The sequence below is a fragment of the Acinonyx jubatus genome, chromosome E1 (genome assembly GCF_027475565.1).
Source record: "Acinonyx jubatus isolate Ajub_Pintada_27869175 chromosome E1, VMU_Ajub_asm_v1.0, whole genome shotgun sequence".
In the NCBI taxonomy this organism is placed as follows: Eukaryota; Metazoa; Chordata; class Mammalia; order Carnivora; family Felidae; genus Acinonyx; species Acinonyx jubatus.
The window spans coordinates 27,169,790-27,192,126 of NC_069397.1; the positions used below are offsets into that span (position 1 = coordinate 27,169,790).

Here is a 22,337-nt window from a genome sequence, read left to right on the forward strand (position 1 = left end):
TCCAACTCCTGGTTTTGGCCAAGGTCATGATCTCACAATTTTGTGGGTTCAAGCCCCACATCGGGCTCTGTAGTGACAGTATGGAGCCTCCTTGGGATTGTGTCTCTCTCTCTGCCTGTTTCTGTCTCTCTCAAAATAAATAAATAAACTTAAGAAAAAAAAGTTTCAGTACCTAGCCAAGTACTAAGTTATATAGAAGTCTGAAGAAATTAAAGAAACTTATGTAAAGAACATGTTCTGTGACCACAGTATAGTTAAGGTAGACATCAAAAACCAATATTATTTTAAAAATCATATGTATTCAAATATACATTGAAATATGTTAAATATCTACATTGTTCTTGAGCTTAAGAGGAATTGCAATTGAAATGATAAATTATTGGGGTGCCTGGGTGGCTCAGTCAATTGAGTCTGACTTCGGCTCAGGTCATGACCTCATGGTTTATGAGTTTGAGCCCCACATCGCTCTCTCTGCTGTCAGCACAGAGCTGGCTTCAGATCCTCTGTCCCCTTCTACCCTCTACCCCACCCCTGCATGTGGGCTCGCTTGCTCTCTCTCAAATAAACATTTAAGAAAATTTCTAAGAAAATAAAAAAATGATAAATTATTAAAATACCAGACTTCGCTAATGGATATTTAGAAGAAGACATAGTCTAAAGTGCGATTTAAGAAAATTATGAATGAATGAGTTGTGTTCAACTAAAGAGGCTAATAAAGGAACAATAGTGTAGAAGCATAAAATGGAAAGAAATCATGAAGATAGTGATGTAATTCACAAAAAAGAGAGCCATGAAATAGTTGGGAGTATCAACATACCCAATATTGGATCTTTGAAAAGCATGCATTAAATAGAAGATAATTCTAGCACGGTTATCAAGAAAATTGAAGGAAGTGTTAAATATTGTATTGGGAAGAAGAATTGGGATATAACTACAGATGCAGTAGAAATTTAAATAATAATCATTTTTAAAAGTAAATATTTATACCAGTGTTCTGTGTGCTTTACAAATATGAGCAACATTATTGAGGTAGAATCTACATGACGAGGATAATTTTTAGGAAATTGTAATTGTCTAGAGTCACTTAAGAAAGTATATAACTTAAACAAGAAACATTAAGTAAATTATATTGTTGATAAGTCTCCTTCTAAAGGCATCAAATTCAGACTAATGGAAAATTTTTACCAAATTTTTAAATGTCTTTTGCCTATCAAGTAATTTTTTCTTAGAGAATACCAAAGTACTAGATCTCATTCAAGACTGTATAACACTAATATTAATAACCAGTTGTCATAAGAACAATGTAAGAAAATTAAAGCTCAATATTTTATTTTTAAAGTTTATTTACTTGAGAGAGAGAACATGGGGGGAGGGATAGAGAGGGAGAGAGAGAGAGAGAAACCCAAGCTGGCTTGGTGCTGTCAGCGCAGAGCTTGAGGCAGGGCTCGAACTCATGAACTGTGAGATCATGACCTGAGCTGAAGTCAGATGCTTAACTGACTGAGCCACTCAGGCACCCCAAAGCTCAATTTTATTTTAACATAAATGCCAAAATCTTAAATATATACTGGCAGTTAAAAATCAGTAGGATATGTACAAAAACAAATGAGCGCAAGACCAGTGGATGGCTCAGTGGAGTATGCGACAGTTGATCTCAGGATTTTGAGTTCAAGTCCCAGGTTGGATGTATAGATTACTAAAAAATAAAACCATAATAAAGAACGAAAAAGCCAGGTCAAGTAGGGTTACCCAAAGGAATGAAAGGAATGTTTCACTATCAGAAAAATCTTCTTGATTATAACTCAAGAGATTACAGAGCAAAACTATATGAACATTTAAATAAAAATGAACAGGATAATATTAATTTTTAAAGTAACATTATTATATTTGATCTTCATTCATGGCTAAATTACTTAGCAAACTAAGACTAAAAAGGAACAAGTTTGAGCCCTGCATCAGGCTCTGTCCTGACAGCTTGGAGTCTGGAGACTGCTTTGAATTCTGTGTCTCCCTCTCTCTCTGCCTGTCCCCACTCGCTCTCTGTGTCTCTCTGAAAAATAAGTAAACATTAAAAAAATAAAAGGGAACTACATTAACTTTATTTTATTCTTTTAATCTTTATTTTTGAGAGAGAGAGAGAGAGCTCAAGCAGGGGAGGAACAGAGTGAGAGAGAGAGAGAGACATGGAATCTAAAACAGGCTCCAGGCTCCGAGCTGTCAGCACAGAGCCTGATGCGGGGCTTGAACCCATGAACCGCAAATTCATGACCTGACCTGAAACGGACACTTAACCAACTGAGCTACCCAGGCACCTATACATTTAACTTTATTTATTTATTTTTTTATTTAAAAAAAAAAATTTTTTTTTAACGTTTATTTATTTTTGGGACAGAGAGAGACAGAGCATGAACTGGGGAGGGGCAGAGAGAGAGGGAGACACAGAATCAGAAGCAGGCTCCAGGCTCTGAGCCATCAGCCCAGAGCCTGACGCGGGGCTCAAACTCACGGACCGCGAGATCGTGACCTGAGCTGAAGTCGGACGCTTAACCGACTGAGCCACCCAGGCGCCCCCATTTAACTTTATTTTATAGGAAACAGTCTAAATGGTAAAAATTGTGAAGCTCTGATAAAGAATCCAGGGTTGCTTCATATTGTCGTTTCACTTCTGAGTGTGCTACTCCTGTGTATTAAATTAAAACAGTAAATATGGTACAACTATATATATATATATATATATAAATTAAAAAATTTTTTTCTAATGTTTACTTTTGAGAGAGAGTGTGAGCAGGGTTGGGGCAGAGGGAGAGAGAGACACAGACTCTGAAGCAGGCTTAACTCATTTGTTCATAATGAGCCATCCAGGGGCCTCAAGACAATAAATGTGGTAGAAATATATTAAAAGGAAGATATAAAATTGGTTATTTGTAGAGGATATGGTTATCTACGTAGAAAGTATGTAACTTACACCTTTTTAGTGAGCTTATCTTGGTTACTGGATATGTAATCAAGACAGAAATCAAATATCGGAAATAATCGGCTAGAAAACTTAATTGAAAATAATCCTGTTTGGGGCGACTGGGTGACTTAGTCGGTTAAGCAGCTGACTGGTTCAGGTCATGATCTCGCAGTTCATGAGTTCAAGCCCCACGTCAGGCTCTGTGCTAACAGCTCAGAAAATAATCCTGTTCATAATATAACAAAAACTAAGGATTTTGAGTACAGCCATAATTTAGTGAAGTTTTTTTCATACTAGCACATAAAATAGTTAATGTTTAATAATTTATAGCCTACTACATTTTATGGAATATGGTGTATTTATGTAGGGGAAAATTCAATGTTATAAAGGTGCTATTGATACCGTTCTACAAGTGCAATTCAGCCTTTATTTCAACATAAATTTTCTAAGAATTTGGTAAAATTCCAATATTAATGTGAAAGAGCAAGGGGCCCCATATAGCCAGCATAGTCTTAGATTAAAAAAATAAGTTAAAATTCCTGTCATATATCAAGACATAATGTGAAAATATAGTAATTATGACACAAGTTTCAGCACAAGGACAGTTCGAGAAGATAACAGAATAAAAAGCCCAGAAACAGAACCCCAGGTATGTGTGGAGACTTGATACATTACATGACAGAAATGGAGAAGGTGGGCCTTTCAACAAATATTGGGAAATAAATATTTGGGAATATGTGGGAAATAAATATTTGGGAATATGTGGGAAATAAAATTTGATCTTCATTTTATACACAAGACTTAGTTCCAGGTGGACTAAAGACCTAAACATCAGTAGCAAAATTTGATTATTTTTAGAGGAGTTTAGAGGAGAATACCTTTGATGTGGGATAGAGAAAGATTTCTTAAGGTACAGTAGGTACAAAATAGAAAGATTTGAATGCATTAAAATTCAAACTTTAAAAAAGAAATTCAACAACCTGGATGACAGGCCATAGACTTGGAAAAGATACTTGTTACTCCTAACCTGAACAGGAATTGCTATCCAGAATTTATAAAGAAATACAGTTTAAATCTAAATAACTAAAGCAATCTCAAAAAGTAGGCAAGGCAGATGAACAGATAGTTTTCAGAAGTGTACAGAGACCAGTAAATGTGAAGTTTCATTGCTAGTCTGGTAAATGTAAACTAAAACCACAACAAAATGCCATTTTACACCCATTAGTTGGCAGAAATTAATAGGTAAAAATGTAAATGTTGACAATATACAGCAGAGGGAACTTGTGTAGTACTGATGTAAACTATGTTGGAGAGGAGTTTGCTAAGATCTGCTAAAGTTGTCGTATGTTTCAACCAGTAATTCAAATCCTAGAGAAACTTGCATATGTGTACAAGGAACTGCACAAGGGTCTTCTCTCCAGAGTTTTAATAATGAAGAATGGGAATCAACCTGAATGTTCATTGACAGAGAAAAATAACATATTATATTGATGCAATGATATTCTTTAAAACTGCTGAAATGAGTAGATCTGTAGATACCAATAAACAAATCTCAGAAGCAATGTTAAGTGAAAAATGTAGGCTACATGGTGATGTAGCTTGGTCGTATTTATGTAAAGTCTAAAAACATTCAGAACATTGCTGAACACGTAATACATGTGGAAACACATGGTAGTGATATAAACTTGAGTGAGTTACCTTTGGAGGAAATGGGGTCAAGGAAGGACACTCATCATAGGCATTCAATATTTATTTATTTATAATTTTTTTGAGTTTATTTTGAGAGCAAGAACATGTGAGTGAGAATGGGGGAGGTGCAGAGAGCAAGGGAGAGAGAAAATCCGTAGTAGGCTCCTTGCTGCTAGCGCAGAGCCCCGTGTGGGGCTCCATCCCCTGAACCATGAGATTATGACCTGAGCCAAAAGCAAGTGTCAGATGCTCAACTGACTGAGCCATCCAGGCGCCCCACATTCAATAAGTATTTTATAAAAGCTGTAGGTTTTGATATTTGTCGTATGATACCAGTCATATCGTATCATATTATTCTTCATGAGTTATAAGCAACTGTCATTTAAAAAATATAAACCTAACTGTAGTATTATGAATATCATCTGTATGGCATTTGAGAGTGTGTTACTTTGCTAGGGCATCCCTAACAAAATCACAGACTAGGAGGCTTAAACAATAGAAATTTATTTTCTTATAGTTCTGGTGACTGGGAGTTTTAAGATCAAAGTGTCAGAAGTTTTGTTTTCCCCTGAGGTGTCTCTTGGAGACACTGCTTTCTCTTTGTATCCTCTAAAGACCTTATTTCCAAATATAGTTAACATTCTGAGTTACTTACTAGGGGTTATGACCAACAGGAATTTGGTGGAGGCACTGTTTAGCCTGTAACAGTTTATAAAGCTGTCTCACATATGGCTTCATACTTGTTACAACAGTCCTAGTGAAGTAAGCAGTGGTAGATATGATTCCAGTTTTACAGATAAACAGACTCTGAAAGTCATATGATTAGTGTGTGGCAGAATTAGGACTTCAAATTGATTGTCTGGAGTAGAAAGTCTTTTAACTATTATGCTTATTTTACTGGAGTTGAATTTCTCAGTTTTTAACCTTTGGCACTACATAATGTAGTGTTTTCCAAATTGATAGACTTCTCTGGGTCTGTTACATCCTAACATTTCTCTCTCTCGGAATGCAGTTTGAGAAATCCTTGTTTGATGGCTATTGACCTATAGAGTTTTGTTCATTAGTATATATAATAACTTCTCTATGCCAGTTGTGTTTGCTTATAGTTGGATTTATGCTAACATGCAAGGTGAGAAAAATGCATTAAAATCAAATACATTTCTTGGGGTGCCTGGATGGCTCAGTCGGTTAAGTGTCTGACTTCAGCTCAGGTCATGATCTTGTGGTCTATGAGTTCGAGCCCTGCGCCGGGCTCTGTGCTGACAGCTCAGAGCCTGAAGCCTGCTTCGGATTCTGTGTTGCCCCCTCTCTCTGCCCCTCCCATGCTCATGTTCTGTCTGTCTCTGTCTCTCAATAATAAATAAATGCTAAAAAAAAAAAAAAAAAAAATCAAATACATTTCCTCAGTGACTTTACTGTTAGAATGGAAATAACTTAGATCCTTTGTAGATTCTTAACTCTCAAAACCACTTTGAAAGAGTCATTCTATTTTTATCTCATTTTTTTTCTAGAATATGGCCAAAATAATTCCTATTTTTATTCTTTATTGAAGATTTTGTGATGCCAGTGAATATTACTTTTGTTTATTTGATTGTTTTCCTCACACAGCTGCGGTCTTGTAGTAAGAGTGAGTTGATATCTAAGAGCTCAGAGATCCTCATGATGTTTCAGCAAGTTCATCGGAAGCCCATGGCGTCCTTTGTTACCACTCCTGTTCCACCAGACTTTACCAGGTGCGACATAGTTTTTTAACTTGATTTTCATTTAACGTTTATGTGCATATGCACATGCTTGTTTCAAAAGAATGTTAGTTTTCTTAATTAACTCTATGGTTTTTAAGGTGTTATTTATAATGATGTGGTTTAGTAAACTTTATATACATGTAAATCTGGTTAAAAATTCTGGTGGAGTTACACTTTTGACTGTAAAGAGATGATCTTGAATTAGGAGTTAGTTTCTTCCTGGAGTATCACCTTCTGTAGAAAAAGTAACTGATCCCAATTTAATCACTGTCTGTTCATTTTTTTAAATTGATATATAATTGACATGTAACATATTAGTTCCAAGTGTACAACATAATGATTTGACCTTTTCAAGTATTGCAGAACGATCACAGTAAGTCTAGTTGACATCTGTCACCATAAACAGTTAAAAAACTTTTCTTATAATGAGAACTTTTAAGATCTGTTTTCTTAGCAACTTTAAAATTTGCAGTACAGTTTTGACTATAGTCACCATGCTATCTAGTATATCTCCATGACTTACTTTATAACTAGAAGTGTATACCTTCTGACCCTTTTTTTTTTTTTTTTTGGTATGTGTCTTTCTCTGACTTATGTAGCAAAATACCCTCAAGGTCCATCCATGATGCAGTATGGTCATTCTTTTATTTACCTCTTGAATTTAATTTATATCTCATTGTTTACATATATGTTGCCAGAAACAAAACTCAGAATATGGATGAAAGCCAGAAGATTCTGAAGGTGACATGATGTTACCTCCAGATCCTAAAAGGTGGTGGGAGGAAACAGCTGGTTGTGTTCTATGCATCTTTTAGTTTTTGTCTTGGGCAGTCTTAGAATCCTTTTGAACCAGCATATTCTTTCAAGCATGTTTGCACTGTGGTATTAGACCAGTGGTTCTTGACATTAGTTGTATGTTAGACTCAGTTGGGATTCTATTGAAAATTACCAATGCTGGTTCATACCTCAGGTCATTTGAAATAAAATATCTGCAGATAGATTAGTCTGCTTGAACAGCCATAACAAAATAACACAGATTGGGTGGTTTCTACTACAGAAGTTTATTCTCTTATAGTTCTGGATGCAAGAAGTATGAGATCAAGGTGCTAGGAAATCTGATTTCTGATGAGGCTTCTTGCTTGCTTACAGACAGCCTTCTCCCTGTGTCCTCACAAGACCTTTTCTCTCAAGCACAGAGATCAGTGTCTGGTATCTTTTTCTCTTCTAAGGACACGAGCTTTATTGAGTTAGGGTCCTTCCCACCCTTATGACCTCAGGTAATCTTAATTACCTCCTTTTAGTTTTTATCTTGGGTAGTCTTAGAATTCTTTTGAACAGCATATTCTTTCAAGCATTTTTGCCCTGTAGTGTTAGAGCAATGGTTTCTTGCATTAGCTGTATATTAGATTCATTTGGGATTCTTTTGGAAAGGTCCTGTCTCCAAATACATTGGGGATTAGAGCCTCCACATACAAATTTTGGGGGACACAGATGGTCCATAACATTGGGTGCAAATAGGCATTTGTATTTTGTTCATTTAAAATCTCCTTAGTTGGTTCCTAAGAAGAGAGGTTAAACCACTGCCTCAGATAAAAATGTTGGTATGGCAGATTTTAGTCCATCTTAGACTTTAAAGATGGCTTTGAAATACTGCCACATGTTTAGTATGTTGAAGGCTGTGTTACCTAAAGGAAATAGCCTTTGTTTTAAAAATGTATAATTGTCTTTTCTTTTTTCTCTGATATGTGGTGCCCTCTGATGGCCACAGGGCATTGATGGTACTCAACTGAATAGTGCAAGCCAGGGTTTTTCAACCTTGACATTGTTGATCAGGATAATTTTCTGTGGGGTTGAGGGAGCTTTGTTGTTTATTGTGGGATGTTTAGCAGTGTCCCAGTAGCACATTTTCCTTTATAGTTGTGATGAAAATATTTCCAGACATTGCCAAATGCTTCCTAGGAGTAAAACTGCCCCTGGTTTAGAATTTCTGGTGTAAGCCCTTGTTCCTCATCACAGATGCATTCCTGAGGATTATCACCACCCATAGTCCTATAAACAGAAGGGTAAAAAGTTCTTTTGACAGCCAGAACTCAGGTAGATCTCACTGACTATTAAGTCTTCATTTCTCTCTGAATTAACAAGCCAGATATAATATTCCTATTTTAATCAAGAACTGAATATTACTAAAAGTACTTGGTATTTGCTATCCTTAAGTAGATTAGGTGAACTAAGGATATTCACCAATATCGAAAGGCTGCCTCTTTGATAACATGGTCAGTCATTTCAGTTTTGAAGAATACCTTTTTGGAACCATCCATCACCGCGGAATGAAACGTAAGTTTTGATGTAAATACCGTATATAAAGGTAAATGTTTTCAATTCAAAGTATAGTGCATGGATCACATATCAAAGCCAGCTCTGGAGTGTTTGTCCATAATGCAAATTCCCAAGCCTATTGCCTGGCAATATTTGGAGGTGATGTCTAGATAATGAATCTTGGGCATCCTGAGTAATTCTGTCCTCAATTTTGGGAACCACAAATACAGGTAAACTCTTATGCTGATACTACTTGCACTGTCTCATTAGGCAGGCACCTCTGCTTTAGATTTCTTGTCAATCTCTCTTACATCCAGTGATTGTTTTGCTTTCTGTTCCCTAACTGCCTAAGTGGCTCAGAACCCCAACAGTCCCTTTTCATTATCTTGTTTTTTTCGGTGTAGATAGAAGGGACTGAAATTGGGAGGGCAGGGAGCAAGGGAGGCAGGTAGGAGGGACATCAAAGAGGAAATGACCAAAAAAATTTTTTTTAAGTATGACAAATTAAGGAGCTTTCCATAGATAAAGTTCACCTTAGGACCCTTTCTCTCCCAAATAATGCTTATTTACTGCCTTACTGGACATTTTGGCTTGTAGCTTTGTTGACGTTAAGTTACAGATCAAATTTAGATGTACAAAGGCAGTGGTGAATGTTTCTAAGCTTTGAGATCTTAGGACTGGATTGCCTTAAGTTCCATCAGTTGATTTGTGATGGAGCCACAATGGAGAATAAAAAGTCATTGAACAAGTGCGGTGTTATTTATTAAAGACTATATGTTCAGCACTATTGTGCTACACAGGAGAGAAGAAGAAAAACTAATAATCTTACTGGGTGTATATTCCATATTAAATAGTATAGAATTATATATTAAAATCTAGTATTTCGTAATCAATTACAATTGATCTTTGAACAGTGTGGGTCAGCTGTATAATGCATCCTGTTTAATGCTGCCACATAGCACTAATTTGTTAACAATGTTATTTTTCAAAAAGTTTCCCTAAAAATTATACATGTATAGGAGTACATCACAATACCCTGGGATTGATAGAGGTTTTCTGTGCTCTGAATGTGATCATTTTCTCTTGCAAGTGACAGCTTGGGCACATCATACTATACTCTCTTGGTCAGTGAGCTTTAGTGATCTATTTTAGCTCTTTAGCTCCTAAGCTTTCCACTCCACTGTTCTGAGTTAAACGTATCATCTCCTTCTCTTATTTATTTTGTGTTTTGGTATTTATTATGTATGTATGTATGTACGTACGTATGTACGTATGTATGTATGTTTGGTTATTTATTTATTTAACCTCCAAGTTAGTTAGCATATAGTGCAATAATGATTTCAAGAGTAGATTCCAATGATTCATCCCCTATGTATAATACCCAGTGCTCGTTCCAAAAAGTGTCTTCCTTAATGCCCCTTACCCATTTAGCTCATCCCCGCCCCCACCTACAACCCTCCAGCAACCTTCAGTTTGTTCTCTGTATTTGAGTGTCTTATGTTTTGTCCCCCTTCTTGTTTTTATATGATTTTTGCTTCCCTTCCCTTATGTTCATCTGTTTTGTATCTTAAATTCCACATATGGGTGAAGTCATACAATACTTGTCTTTGACTAATTTCGCTTAGCATAATACCCTCTAGTTCCTCCATGTTGTTGCAAATAGCAAGATTTCATTCTTTTTGATTGCTGCGTAATTAATACTCCATTGTGTATATATACCATATATACCATATCTTCTTTATCCCTTCCTCTGTTGATGGACATTTGGGCTCTTTCCATACTTTGGCTATTGTTGATAGTGCTGCTATAAACATTGGGGTGCATGTGCCCCACTGAAACAGCACACCTATATCCCTTGGATAAATAGTAGTGCAATTGCTGGGTCATAGGGTAGTTCCATTTTTAACTTTTTGAAGAACCTCCAGACTGTTTTCCAGAGGGCTGCACCAGTTTGCATTCCCACTCACAGTGCAAAAGAGATCCTCTTTCTCCACATCCTCGCCAACCTCTGTTGTTGCCTGAGTTGTTAATTTTAGCCATTCTGACAGGTGTGAGGTGGTATCTCTGTGGTTTTAATTTGTGTTTCCCTGATGATGAGTGATGTTGAGCATCTTTTCATGTGTCTATTAGCCATCTGGATGTCTTCTTTGGAAAAGTGTTCATGTCTTTTGTCTATTTCTTCACTGAATTATTCGTATTTTGGGTGTTGAGTTTGGTAAGTTCTTTATTGATTTTGGATACTAACCCGCTATCCGAAATGTCATTTGCAAATATCTTCTCCCATTCTAGCAGTGGCCTTTTAGTTTTGTGGTGAAGTCTTTTGACCCTTAATGGCTAACAAAAATATGACAGAATAATAGTTTGGTCTTCCAGCCAAAACAACAAAGGAAATGTATAGCACTGGATGTTAAGGATATGGTGGAAAAAACGTTATGAAAGATGTTATGAATTTGGTGGGAGAACGAACCAACGCTGGTATGATTGGAACTTGCATGAAATTATAAACAAAAGCATGTCATGACTTGACCAAATTTGGAAACTGTCCTGGAGACATTTCCTTGAAGCTCTGATTAGGTTTGTGGTTCCAGGTAGGCTTTCTAGGTACTGCTTACATTCATTCTACTAATTGGGGTTTGGTATACTGAATGTGCGGAAACATAATGGAGAGAAGTTAGAGCAGACGTTCAATGGACCGTGACTTCTAATCTGTTACTTGAAAGAATAGTAAAGATTAACGAGGCAAACATCTGGGAGTGAGGAATATGAGTGTTTTAAGAAAAGGTAACAGCTGCCTTGGAATATGGTTAGGGGTGTTTGACGGTAGGATAGTAGCTATATAGTTAACTATTGCAGGGCAAACCCCATACTTATGTGAAAAAGATATGAGCTATTTAGCTATACATACTTACCATAAAATAAAAAATAATATATTTTTAAATCTATGCTGTGTTTTCACTGGCAAACCACTAATTTCTTTAGGCACTATCACAGTGTGAAAGTGCTGTAGATGTTATCATATATTTTATTTTGGTAATAATGAATTTTCATGAATTAAACTTTAGAAGATATATCTGAGGATACAGGGAAATGGCTTGCAGTTTATCTTTTCGGTAAATTTATAATTTTATTAATTTTATTTATTAAAAACATTTTTTTAAATGTTTATTTAGTTTTGAGACAGAGAGAGACAGAGCATGAGTGGGGGAGGGACAGAGAGAGAGGGAGACACATAATCAGAAGCAGGCTCCAGGCTCTGAGCTGTCAGCACAGAGTCCGACGCGGGGCTCAAACTCACAAACCGTGAGATCATGACCTGAGCCGAAGTCGGTTGCTCACCCTGAGCCACCCAGGCGCCTCTATAATTTTATTTATTAAATACAGAATATTTTATGTTACAATACTGTATATGATAGTGTCTTTATCATAAATGTTTTATTGACTGACTTTTGAAGTGTTTGAATGACAGTACTGTAGACTGTTCATATATCTAAGGGTATATCCTGTGGTTGTGTTGTAGTTCAGTTCTCTTTAGAGAAGAATGTATGGAACTAAAGTTAAGTTGCCTGAGGTAATCTTGCCTTGCCAAGAAATTGTTGCTTATCCACTCTATTTGCCCCTAGGTGATTATGTATTCTTATTCCATAAAATGGTATTTCCAAGTTAATATTCTTAAAATATTTAAGGTCATCAGTATTCCTCATAATTTGTTTTAGAGACTGAAGTTGGGGATTTATTGTGATGTCTTTTGCTGTTTCTTTTGTTTTTTTCTAAACTTCCTTATATCTGTTTCATATTTTAGGTTCCCGACTTAAGCACCCTTCCTTTTCCTATTTCCATGAGTAGTTTTGAGAGTCTCTTATGCTTATTTTAATGCTTACTTGTTGCTTCTCAAAAAGCCCAACTATTTTATAAACTATTTGTTGAGTCTCCAATTTAATTGAAAACTTTTGATGTTAGCTTTTGATGGTTTTACAAATTCATTTGGTTTAATATCCGTATTTAGTAAGGATTGAAAAATATTTCTTAGGGACTTAGTTTAAAAACATTTTAAAGATATTACTGAGGGACTTTGTTTTTTAATTAAATGAAATTTTAAACTTAAATAATTATTTTACCTTTTGCTTCTTTTTAGTGAATTAGTACCATCTTATGATTCAGCTACTTTTGTTTTAGAGAATTTCAGGTAAGAGTTTTTGACTACTGAGATTTGTTTTGTATGTCTACCTAAGTAAGAGCCAGGAAGTATCATTCTTGGGTAGAATACAGAACAAGGATCTGTGTCACTCAGTGTGTAATCTTAGAAGAAGCAAGTTTCATATTAGAAACATATAGGTCATTTGTCTGGATTGTATTTTATCTTCAGGACAGATTGCTTCTCTATCTAGTCTGGGAAAAGAAACCATTTTTTTTAAATGGACCTTCTAAAGAAGAGGGTCCACTTAGCCTTTGCTAAGGTGGGGCGAATGGGATTTTTAAGGTCAATGACCATCCCCCCATCCTCGGAAGTCGATTTGAGTCCATTTATCTTAGCTGGAAGTGAGAAATTGTGAATGAGAGGCCATTGTCATAAGAAATTTTATGCTTTATAACTTGCATGTTACTTTGTTAGCTTTTACTACTTTTTCTTGAAGATTGGAAACAAAGATCTTAAAACGCTGAGGTCTTAAAGGGACTTGTTTTCAAAGACAGTTTGGAAATGGGGAACCATGAAATAAAAGGCCTTGCCTTGGGGAGAGAAATTCTAGGAGGTGATAACCATCACCAAAGGCCAAAGTTTGAGGATTAATACCTCTTTCTTTCCTTTCTTTCTCTCTCTCTCTCTCTCTCTCTTTCTTTCTCTTTCTCTCTTTATCTCTCTTTCTTTTGAGAGATAATAGAGAGAGAGCACGTGAGCACCTAAGCAGGGGAGAAGCAGAGAGAGAGAATCTTAAGCAGGCTCCATGCTCGGTGTAGAGCCTGACGCAGGGCTTGATTTCACGTCCTTGAGATCCTGGCCCGAGTCAAATTCAAGAATTGGATGCCTAACCGACTGGGCCACGCAGTGGCACAGTGGGGGCTGGAGCGCCCTCCTCCATCTGTCTTTTCTTATGGGATAATTTTTTGGCTAAAATACAAACTTTCTGAGGATATCCCCACATATGTTAAGATTAAGCATATTTCTTAAGTTTTTCCATATTAGAAAAGGATAATTGTACTACAGCTATGTGAGGAAGAAGCCCATTGGGTTTTTTCTTTAATGGTAAAAGACTGCTTGTTGAAGTGGTAATTAAATTCAGGACACTTGGTTTTATTTTTCTTTATATTTTCCTTTTCCCTTGAATGTCCCAATTTTGAAACTGAAAAGATACTGCTGAATATTTCAGTATCATTAAACCTTATTTCAGAATGTAAGTATATATAAATTTATGCAGTGGAGTCTTGACTTGTTCAGCACCTTCATTTACTTGTTTAGGACTGCAAATAAGTAACATAAGTAAAGTGCTTAGAGTTTGGTTTTGCCTGTTGATATTTCACAGCAGTTTTGATCTTGGGATTTGGTTGGTTTTCTTTTACTTCAGCACTTTGCGCCAGCGAGCAGACCCTGTTTACAGTCCACCTCTTCAAGTTTCAGGACTTTGTTGGAGGTTAAAAGTTTACCCAGTAAGTTTTTCATATTTCTAATGAATTTTGAAACCAGGGTCTTTCTTTCAGTGTTCTGTAGCACAGTGGTTCACTTTTATGTTTAATTTGACAATTTCATTTACTTTATTAAGCAATTCATGAATCAGGCAGTATCCCATCTAACAGATAGAAAGATGCTCCCTGGTTCACTTTTCTTAGTGGAGTAAAGAGTTAAAGTAATGACAATATTATGGTTTTTTTATAGGGTAGATTACTAAGCATACCAAAAAAATGAGTTAAAATGAACAGTATAAACCTTGACATTACATGAATTTTATTTCTTATTTCTAGGAAGATATTTATCTTTAGATGAAATATTTAAAATTCTTATTTTAGATATCATTTTTTAAATAAAAATAAATTATTGATACAGAAAGCCATAAAAAAATACATGTATGCTGATTGCATACTCATGGTGCATTTCAGTGTGTTCCTTTGACCTAGGAATTTTCTGCAAATTGGCAGCTGGATGCAGTGACATGATGAGAGATATATAGTTGCTTCCTATGGCAACAGTATAAGTAGTAGTGTGTTCTTTTATCACACCATGTCTGGTTGCATCTCTTATTGTGATATTGGCAGCTATCGATGTTCATTGCCTACATCTGTTAATTCATTGGAAGTTGTAAGATAGTGATATTCTCATTTTATTGTTTTTCATTTATTTGTAATAACTTTTATAAAGATACGCTTCTAAGAGATGCTTCCCGTTATCTGTTATTTGGCTACCCATGGTTATAGTTCATAAAGAAGAAACAATTTTTTCCTGTTATTTACTAGTTATCCTTAGTATTTTCTGGAAGTGATCAATTAGGTTTTTAAAAATGTTATTATGAATTCATGGATTTATACATATGTAATGTCTTTAAGTTAGCTTCTGTGTCACTTTGCTCTGACTCTAAAAGTCCCTAGTAGTGATTCTTAGGAGTTAGCTTTCTTATTCTCATATTTATGGCAAGATGTTCTAGGCTCATTATGTACATTTCCTACTCCATATCTGGAGTCAGCCATTTTATTCAAAGAGTCCTGATTCCTTTTAGTGGGAAGTGATATTTCAAGACCAAACTGAGTGCTAGGGATGCTTATTTTTATGAGGTTGGTCACAGTTTCTAACCTCCTTGGTGAAGGGAGCTAGGAAATACAGTGATAAATATGTTAGATGTTTGGAAAGGGGGAAATCTGTATTTATTTATTTATTTAAAATTTATTAATAGACTTTATTTTTTAGAGCAGTTTTGAGTTAAACATCAAAATTGAGTAAAAAGTAAAGAGTTTCATATGCCCCCTGACCCCATATGTGTACATGCTCCTCCATTATCAACATATCTTGCCCCAGAGTGGTACATTTGTTACAGTTGATGAACTCCTATTGACACATTATTATCCAAAGTTCTAGTTTACATTAGAGTTCATTATTGATACACATTATAGGGGTTTTTTGTTGTTGTTATGTTGTTTTTAGGCCAAAGAATATAATTCGAGAAAACTGGGTAGGAATATGGATAAAATTGAATTGGATAAGCTCCAGGGATCTCCGTAGACAAAATATATTTATGAACACTTTAAAATTGCTATATAATTAAATACTGGGGTTTTTTTTGATATATGTATTTTTTTAAAGATAAAATAACTCATGAGTCAGTGCTTACATTTATAATTCAAGTTCAAGACTGTGGAGTGTTTTTACTTAATCTCTTTATATTACACCTGTGTCTCCTTCCATTTTAGTAATCCCTTTTTTAAAAATTATTATGTATGTATATTTTTTTAAATTTACATCCAAGTTAGTGTATAGTGCAATAATGATTTCAGGAGTAGAATCCAGTGATTCATCCTCTACTTACAATACCCAGTGCTCATCCCAGGTGTCTTCCTTAATGGCCCTTGTACATTTAGCCCATCTCCCCACCCACAACCCCACCAAGCGCGCACAGTTTGTTCTCTGTATTTAAGAGTCTCTTATGTTTCCTCCCCTCCCTGCTTTTATATTATTTTTGCTTCTCTTCCTTTATGTTCATCTGTTTTGTATCTTAAATTCCATGTATGAGTGAAGTCATATATTTGTCTTTCTCTAATTTTGCTTAGCATAATACACTCTAGTTCCATCCACGTTGTTGCAAATGGCAAGATTTCATTCTTTTTGATTGTTGAGTAATACTCCACTACATACACACACACACACACACACACACACACACACACACACACACACACACACACACACCCCCCCCCCCCCCCCGCATCTTCTTTATCCATTCATCTGTCGATGGACATTTGGGCTCTTTCCATGTTTGGCTATTGTCGATAGCACTGCTGTAAACATTGGGGTGCATGTGCTCCTTCAAAACAGCATACCTGAATCCTTTGTATAAATACCTAGAGGAATCCTACCTCTTGAAGCCTTTGGAAATTATATAACCAATCACTCATCTGCTTTATTTCATCTTATAGACAGAAATATTTCAGGATAGGAAGTCTTAATTCTACCATCAATTTGATTACAGAGAACTGCTTTTGTTTATATTTTTTTGTTTATACTCCATGTTCCCCACACCCCTTCCCCACTTTCTGCCATATTAAGTAGGAGTTTTGATGTCCGAATCTTATTCTCTAGTAGATTCTACTGGAACAGCTAGTGGAAACAATATTCCCTGACTTTATATTTTGAAAAGTTTGTATTTATATACTCTAAAGCCAGTATTGCTGGATATAAAATCCATAGCTTGTATTTTCTATCATTGGGTATCTTAAATGTTTAATTCCATTTTCCATTAGGTAAAATCTGATTATAAACTAATTCTTAAAAGCATTCAGTGATATGGACTAAATGCCCAAATAATCTTTTTGTTTGTTTAAGTCCAGTAATTTACTATTATGTGTTTGGTTGTTTTGAGTCATTATATGCTGGTGTCTTTCAGTATGTAGATTTAGATCTTTTTTGTTTTTCTTTTTTAATGTTTTTTATTTATTTTTGAGAGGCAGAGAGAGACAGAGCATGAGCAGGGGAGGGGCAGAGAGAGAGGGATTCACAGAATCTGAAGCAGGCTCCAGGCTCAGAGCTGTCAGCACAGAGCCCAGTGTGGGGCTTGAACCCACAAACCGAGAGATGATGACCTGAGTCAAAGTTGACACTTAACCAACTGAACCACCTAGGCATCCCATCTTTTTTTCCCCCTAAGAAAATATTTCCTGAATTCTAGTTTTAAGTATTTATTATGTTTTTTTCTTGGGACTTGGTGTATTATCTGTATTTTGAGATTTCTTTTCCTGTCTTCAGTATTTATCACTTTCTACTCTTATGAGCTTTTCATTTCTTACTCATTCATTCACTCATTCATTTTTTCTATTTTTATTTATTTATTTTTAATTTTTTTTTTTTAACATTTATTCATTTTTGAGAGACAGAGACAGAGCATGAGCGAGGAAGGGGCAGAGAGAGGGAGACACAGAATCTGAAGCAGGCTCCAGGCTGACACAGAATCTGAAGCAGGCTCCAGGCTCTGCGCTGTCAGCACAGAGTCCGACATGGGGCTCGAACTCATGAACCGTGAGATCATGACCTGAGCTGAAGTCGGATGCTCAACCAACTGAGCCACCCAAGCGCCCCTCGTTCATTTATTTTAAAGTTTATTTTGAGTGAGTGAGTGCATAATTGGGGGGGAAGGGTAGACAGAGGGAGAGACAGAATCCCAAGTAAGCCCTATGTTGTCAGCACAGAGCCTGACACAGGGCTCAAACTCATGAACCATGAGAACATGACTTGAGCCAAGATCAAGAATCAGACGCTTTACTGACTGAGCCACCCAGATGCTCCTCTTTTTCATTTAAAAATTTTTCCTTAGTTCACTTACAAGATCTGTTTTGTTTATTTGCTCTCATGTTCTTTTTAGTTCAGTGATTATTTCTTAAATAACTTTTTCTTTTATTTCTAATTCTTTCCTTAGTTTTATCACCTGATTTCTGAGTGTTTCTAATTCTGGTATGTTATTCTTTTATGTCCTATTCTTATTTGTTAATTTTTTTTTTCCTTCTGCAGGTTGTCATACTGTTTTCTTAGTGTCATGGATTGTTTTGAAATGGGTTACAATTTTGATCTATTCTTTGAGTATGTTTTTCAAGAATGTTTTCATTATAAGGATGTTATTCTCTTTTTTTACTTTGGCAAATAATGCTTAACACTGAATTTGCCATCTTAATCATTTCTAGGTGTACATGTAGTATTGTTAAGTGTATACACGTGTTGTGCAGCAAATCTCCAGAACTTTTTTTACATCTTTCAGAACTGAAGCGCTCTGCTCATTAAATGATAACTCCCCCTTTCTCCTTCCCCTCAGTTGGGTAACCACCATTAAACCTTTTGTTTCTGTGAATTTGACTGCTCTAGAGATATCATATATGTGGAATCATACAGTATTTGTCTTTTTGTGACTGGCTTCTTACATAATGTCCTCAAAGTTGATCCATTTTGTGGCTTGTGTCTGAATTCTCTTTTTAAGGCTGAACAACATCCAGTGTGTATACCACACATCGTTTATACCACACATTGTTTATCCATTCATCTGTTGATTGGCACTTGGGTTGCTTCTACCTCTTGGCTCTAGTGAATAGTGCTACTGTGAACATGGGTGTGCAAATATCTTCTCAAGATGTTGCTTTCAGTTCTTTCGGCTATGTACCTAGAAGTGGTATTGCTAAATCAAATGATAATTCTGTTTTTAATTTGTTGAGGAACCTCTACACTGTTTTCTGCAGGAACTACCCCATTTTATACTCTCAGTGATGCACAAGGGTTCCAATTTCTCCCTATCTTTGTCAGTACTTGTTTTCTGCTTTGATAGTAGCCATCCTGATGAGAATGAGGTAGTAGTTTGGTTTCAGTTTGCATTTCTTTAATGACTAGTAATATTGAGCATCTTATGCCTATTGACCATTTGTACATCCTGTTCAGAGAAATGTGTACTCAAGTCCTTTGCCCATTTGAAAATTTTGTTGTTGGTGTTGAGTTGTAGGAATTTATATATTCTGGATATTAACCCCTTATTAGGGGTTATGATTACACATATTTATTAGATGTATAATTTATACATACTATCTCCTATTCTGTAAGTTTCTTTTTATTCTTTTAACATTTCATGTGCAGAAGTTTTAAATTTTGATGTGGTTAAATTTATGTTTTTGCTTTTGGTTTCACAGCCAGGAAATCTTTACCAAATTTAATGTCATAAAGCTTTTTTCTTATGTTTTATTTTAATAGTTTTATAGTTTTAGAATTTACGTTTATAACTTTAATCTATTTTGAGTTAATTTTTGTACATGAAGTAGGGACCCGATTTCATTTGTATGTGGATATCCAGTGTCATAAGGCAATCAAAAATAAATATGGTGACTTGCTTTCTGAGAGATGTCCTGGCTCTGCCCTTCTCCTTCCTTTGTTTTTATTATTTCTCCGCTGTTTATTTTTTATTTCACTCCTAGCACTTTCTATGTAATCTCGGGAGTTATCATGAAAGGCCCTATACATTCGTTTATAATAAGAATAAGAACTTATAAGTGTATAAAATTTAGAGTGACTTAACTGCATTTAATTCTCAGACTTGTTAATGTTAGGCATCCTTGTACTCAGTTCATAATCTGTTGAGCAGCTCATTCCATTTTCAGTTGTCTGTATTTGGCTTGTGAGGCTTTTCAGTGGCCAACTCTTTGCCATTTTGTGCTTTTTCCTGTTTTTTGTTTCATTAGATGTCCTACAGCTTCCCTCTCTTTTCTCCCATAAAGATGTATATATCATACAGGTCTTAATGGCTGTAACTGATATATCTTTATTTGCTTATATTTTTGGGTTTGTGGAGATAACCTTTTATCTAGTTTTGTTGTAAATATTGTTTGTGAGCTTTTGGATTTTCTGTCCAATTATGTGTTTTGTTTTGTTTTCTGTTTGGATTTAGAGAGTTGCATAAACTATGTTGCCATTGCTGCAATCTTTCCAGAATCCTGTGTTGAAAAATCTTAAAGCTAGTATTTTGTTGGAAGTGCAGCTGGCATGTACTTAAGATACTAAAACATTTTCCTTAAAATTATGATTAAAATTAAAAAGATTTCTAATATTGTTAGCTGATAAAGATCAGGAGTAAAAAAATTCCTTTTTATTAAAAAAATTTTTTAACATTTATTTATTATTGAGAGACAAAGAGACACAGAGCATGAGCAGGGGAGAGGTGGAGAGAGGGGAGACACAGAATCCGAAGTAGGCTCCAGGCTCTGAGCTATCAGCACAGAGCCTGACTTGGGCTTGAAGTCACGAACTGTGAGATCATGACCTGAGCCCAAGCCAGTTGCCTAACCATCTGAGCCACCCAGGCGCCCCTATTCCTTTTTATTAATTTATTCCAGGGAAATAGTTCTAGGAGCATAATTTAAAGATTTTTAAAAAAATGTTTATTTGTTCATTTTTGAGAGAAAGAGATACAGACCAAGCAGGGGAGGGTGAGAGAGAGAGAGAGAGAGAGAGAACGAGAACCCCAAGCAGGGTCCCTACTGTCAGCACAGAGCCCTGTGCAGGGCCCAAACTCACAAACTGTGAGATCATGACCTGAACCAAAACCAAGAGTCATGCTTCACTGACTGAGCCACCCAGCTGCCTCTCTTGGAGCATAATTTAAAAAAAGAAAAGAATCTGGCCATTTGAACAAGGATATTGATAGATTTTTTAAAATAAATATAATTTGAGATAAATTTATATTCAATAAAATTTACTAATTTTGGCAAGTTTCCACAAATATATATAGTCAAATAATTATTACCACACCGTGATTTTTATTAACCCCCCCAGTTTTCTCATTTGTTTTTTAAGCTGATCCCTTCTTTCTTCCTTCCTGGCCCCTCTGCAACCACTGATGTGTTTTTTTCACTATAGTTTTACTTTGCATAATTTCATATAATGGGATCATACAATACATAATTTTTTGTATCTCATTTTTTTCACTTAACTGATAATTCATTTATTCTTTACTGTGTATTGAGCATTTACCTCCTTTTACCCTGAAAGTTTCCTCAGGATCTTGTGAAGCATAGTAGCCTAGAAATGAAGGGGTTAGTAAGTACTTGTACTCCTCCATAGTCATATCCCAGTAGACACTGGAGATGAATAATAAGAATCCTTCCTTCAATCCTCACAGTCTGGTTGGGAAAACATGTTTATATATGTAATTACAACAGTGATAGTCATTTAGAAAGGTAGACACATGAGCAAAATACTGGAGAAATAGAGAAGGAAGTTATTATCTTTGTAATAATCTCTGTAATACAAATTTAAACAACTTCTTAATCTTCAGACAGACTGTTATATGGAATGCTAACATATAAACATTATATAGAAATTATATTTAATTACTTTCAACATCAAGTGTTATCTTTTCCTGTTTTACTCACTTTTGGTTTTAAATATTTTTTGTCTCCTACCCAGTAAGGTTGAGGTTTTTTTCGTATTTGGTGTGTTCATTTTTCATGGAGGCTGATATTTAAGAGTTTTGTGTATGTTAGAACTCCTTCTTTTTGTATGTTAGAATTCTTAACTCTTTTTTAAAAACTTTTTTTAATGTTTTATTTATTTTTGAGGGAGAGAGACAGAGTGTGAGTTGGGGTTGGGGCAGAGAGAGAGGGAAACACAGAATCCGAAGCAGGCTACAGGCTCTGAGCTGTCAGCACAGAGCCCTACATGGGGCTTGAACTCACGAACGGCAAGATTGTGACCCGAGCTGAAATCGTTCACTTAACCAACTGAGCCACCCAGGTGCCCCTAGAATTCTTAACTTTTATCATAGTTGTTGACATTTTCCTTAGTTTGAATGCCTATATATTTTCCATTTTCTTTTTTAATGTACAAAAGATTTAAATTATTAGAGATGTAAATCTGTTGGTCTTTTTATCTGTGTTACTGCTTTAATTGTAGAAGTATTTCCCAATCCAAATATGAG

The 22,337-nt window shown here is 35.6% G+C and overlaps 1 protein-coding gene across 7 annotated transcripts in view; it reads left to right on the forward strand.

Moving 5' to 3' along the window:
• TRIM37 (tripartite motif containing 37) overlaps positions 1-22,337 on the forward strand; it is a 143,253-nt gene that overhangs the window by 34,783 nt on the left and 86,133 nt on the right. For all 7 annotated transcript variants that reach the window (XM_027034246.2, XM_027034247.2, XM_027034244.2 and 4 more), the window contains exons 9-11: positions 6,254-6,378; positions 12,836-12,886; positions 14,262-14,343. In XM_027034246.2, the coding sequence (XP_026890047.1) occupies positions 6,254-6,378; positions 12,836-12,886; positions 14,262-14,343 (258 nt within the window). The remainder of the gene's footprint in view (positions 1-6,253; positions 6,379-12,835; positions 12,887-14,261; positions 14,344-22,337) is intronic.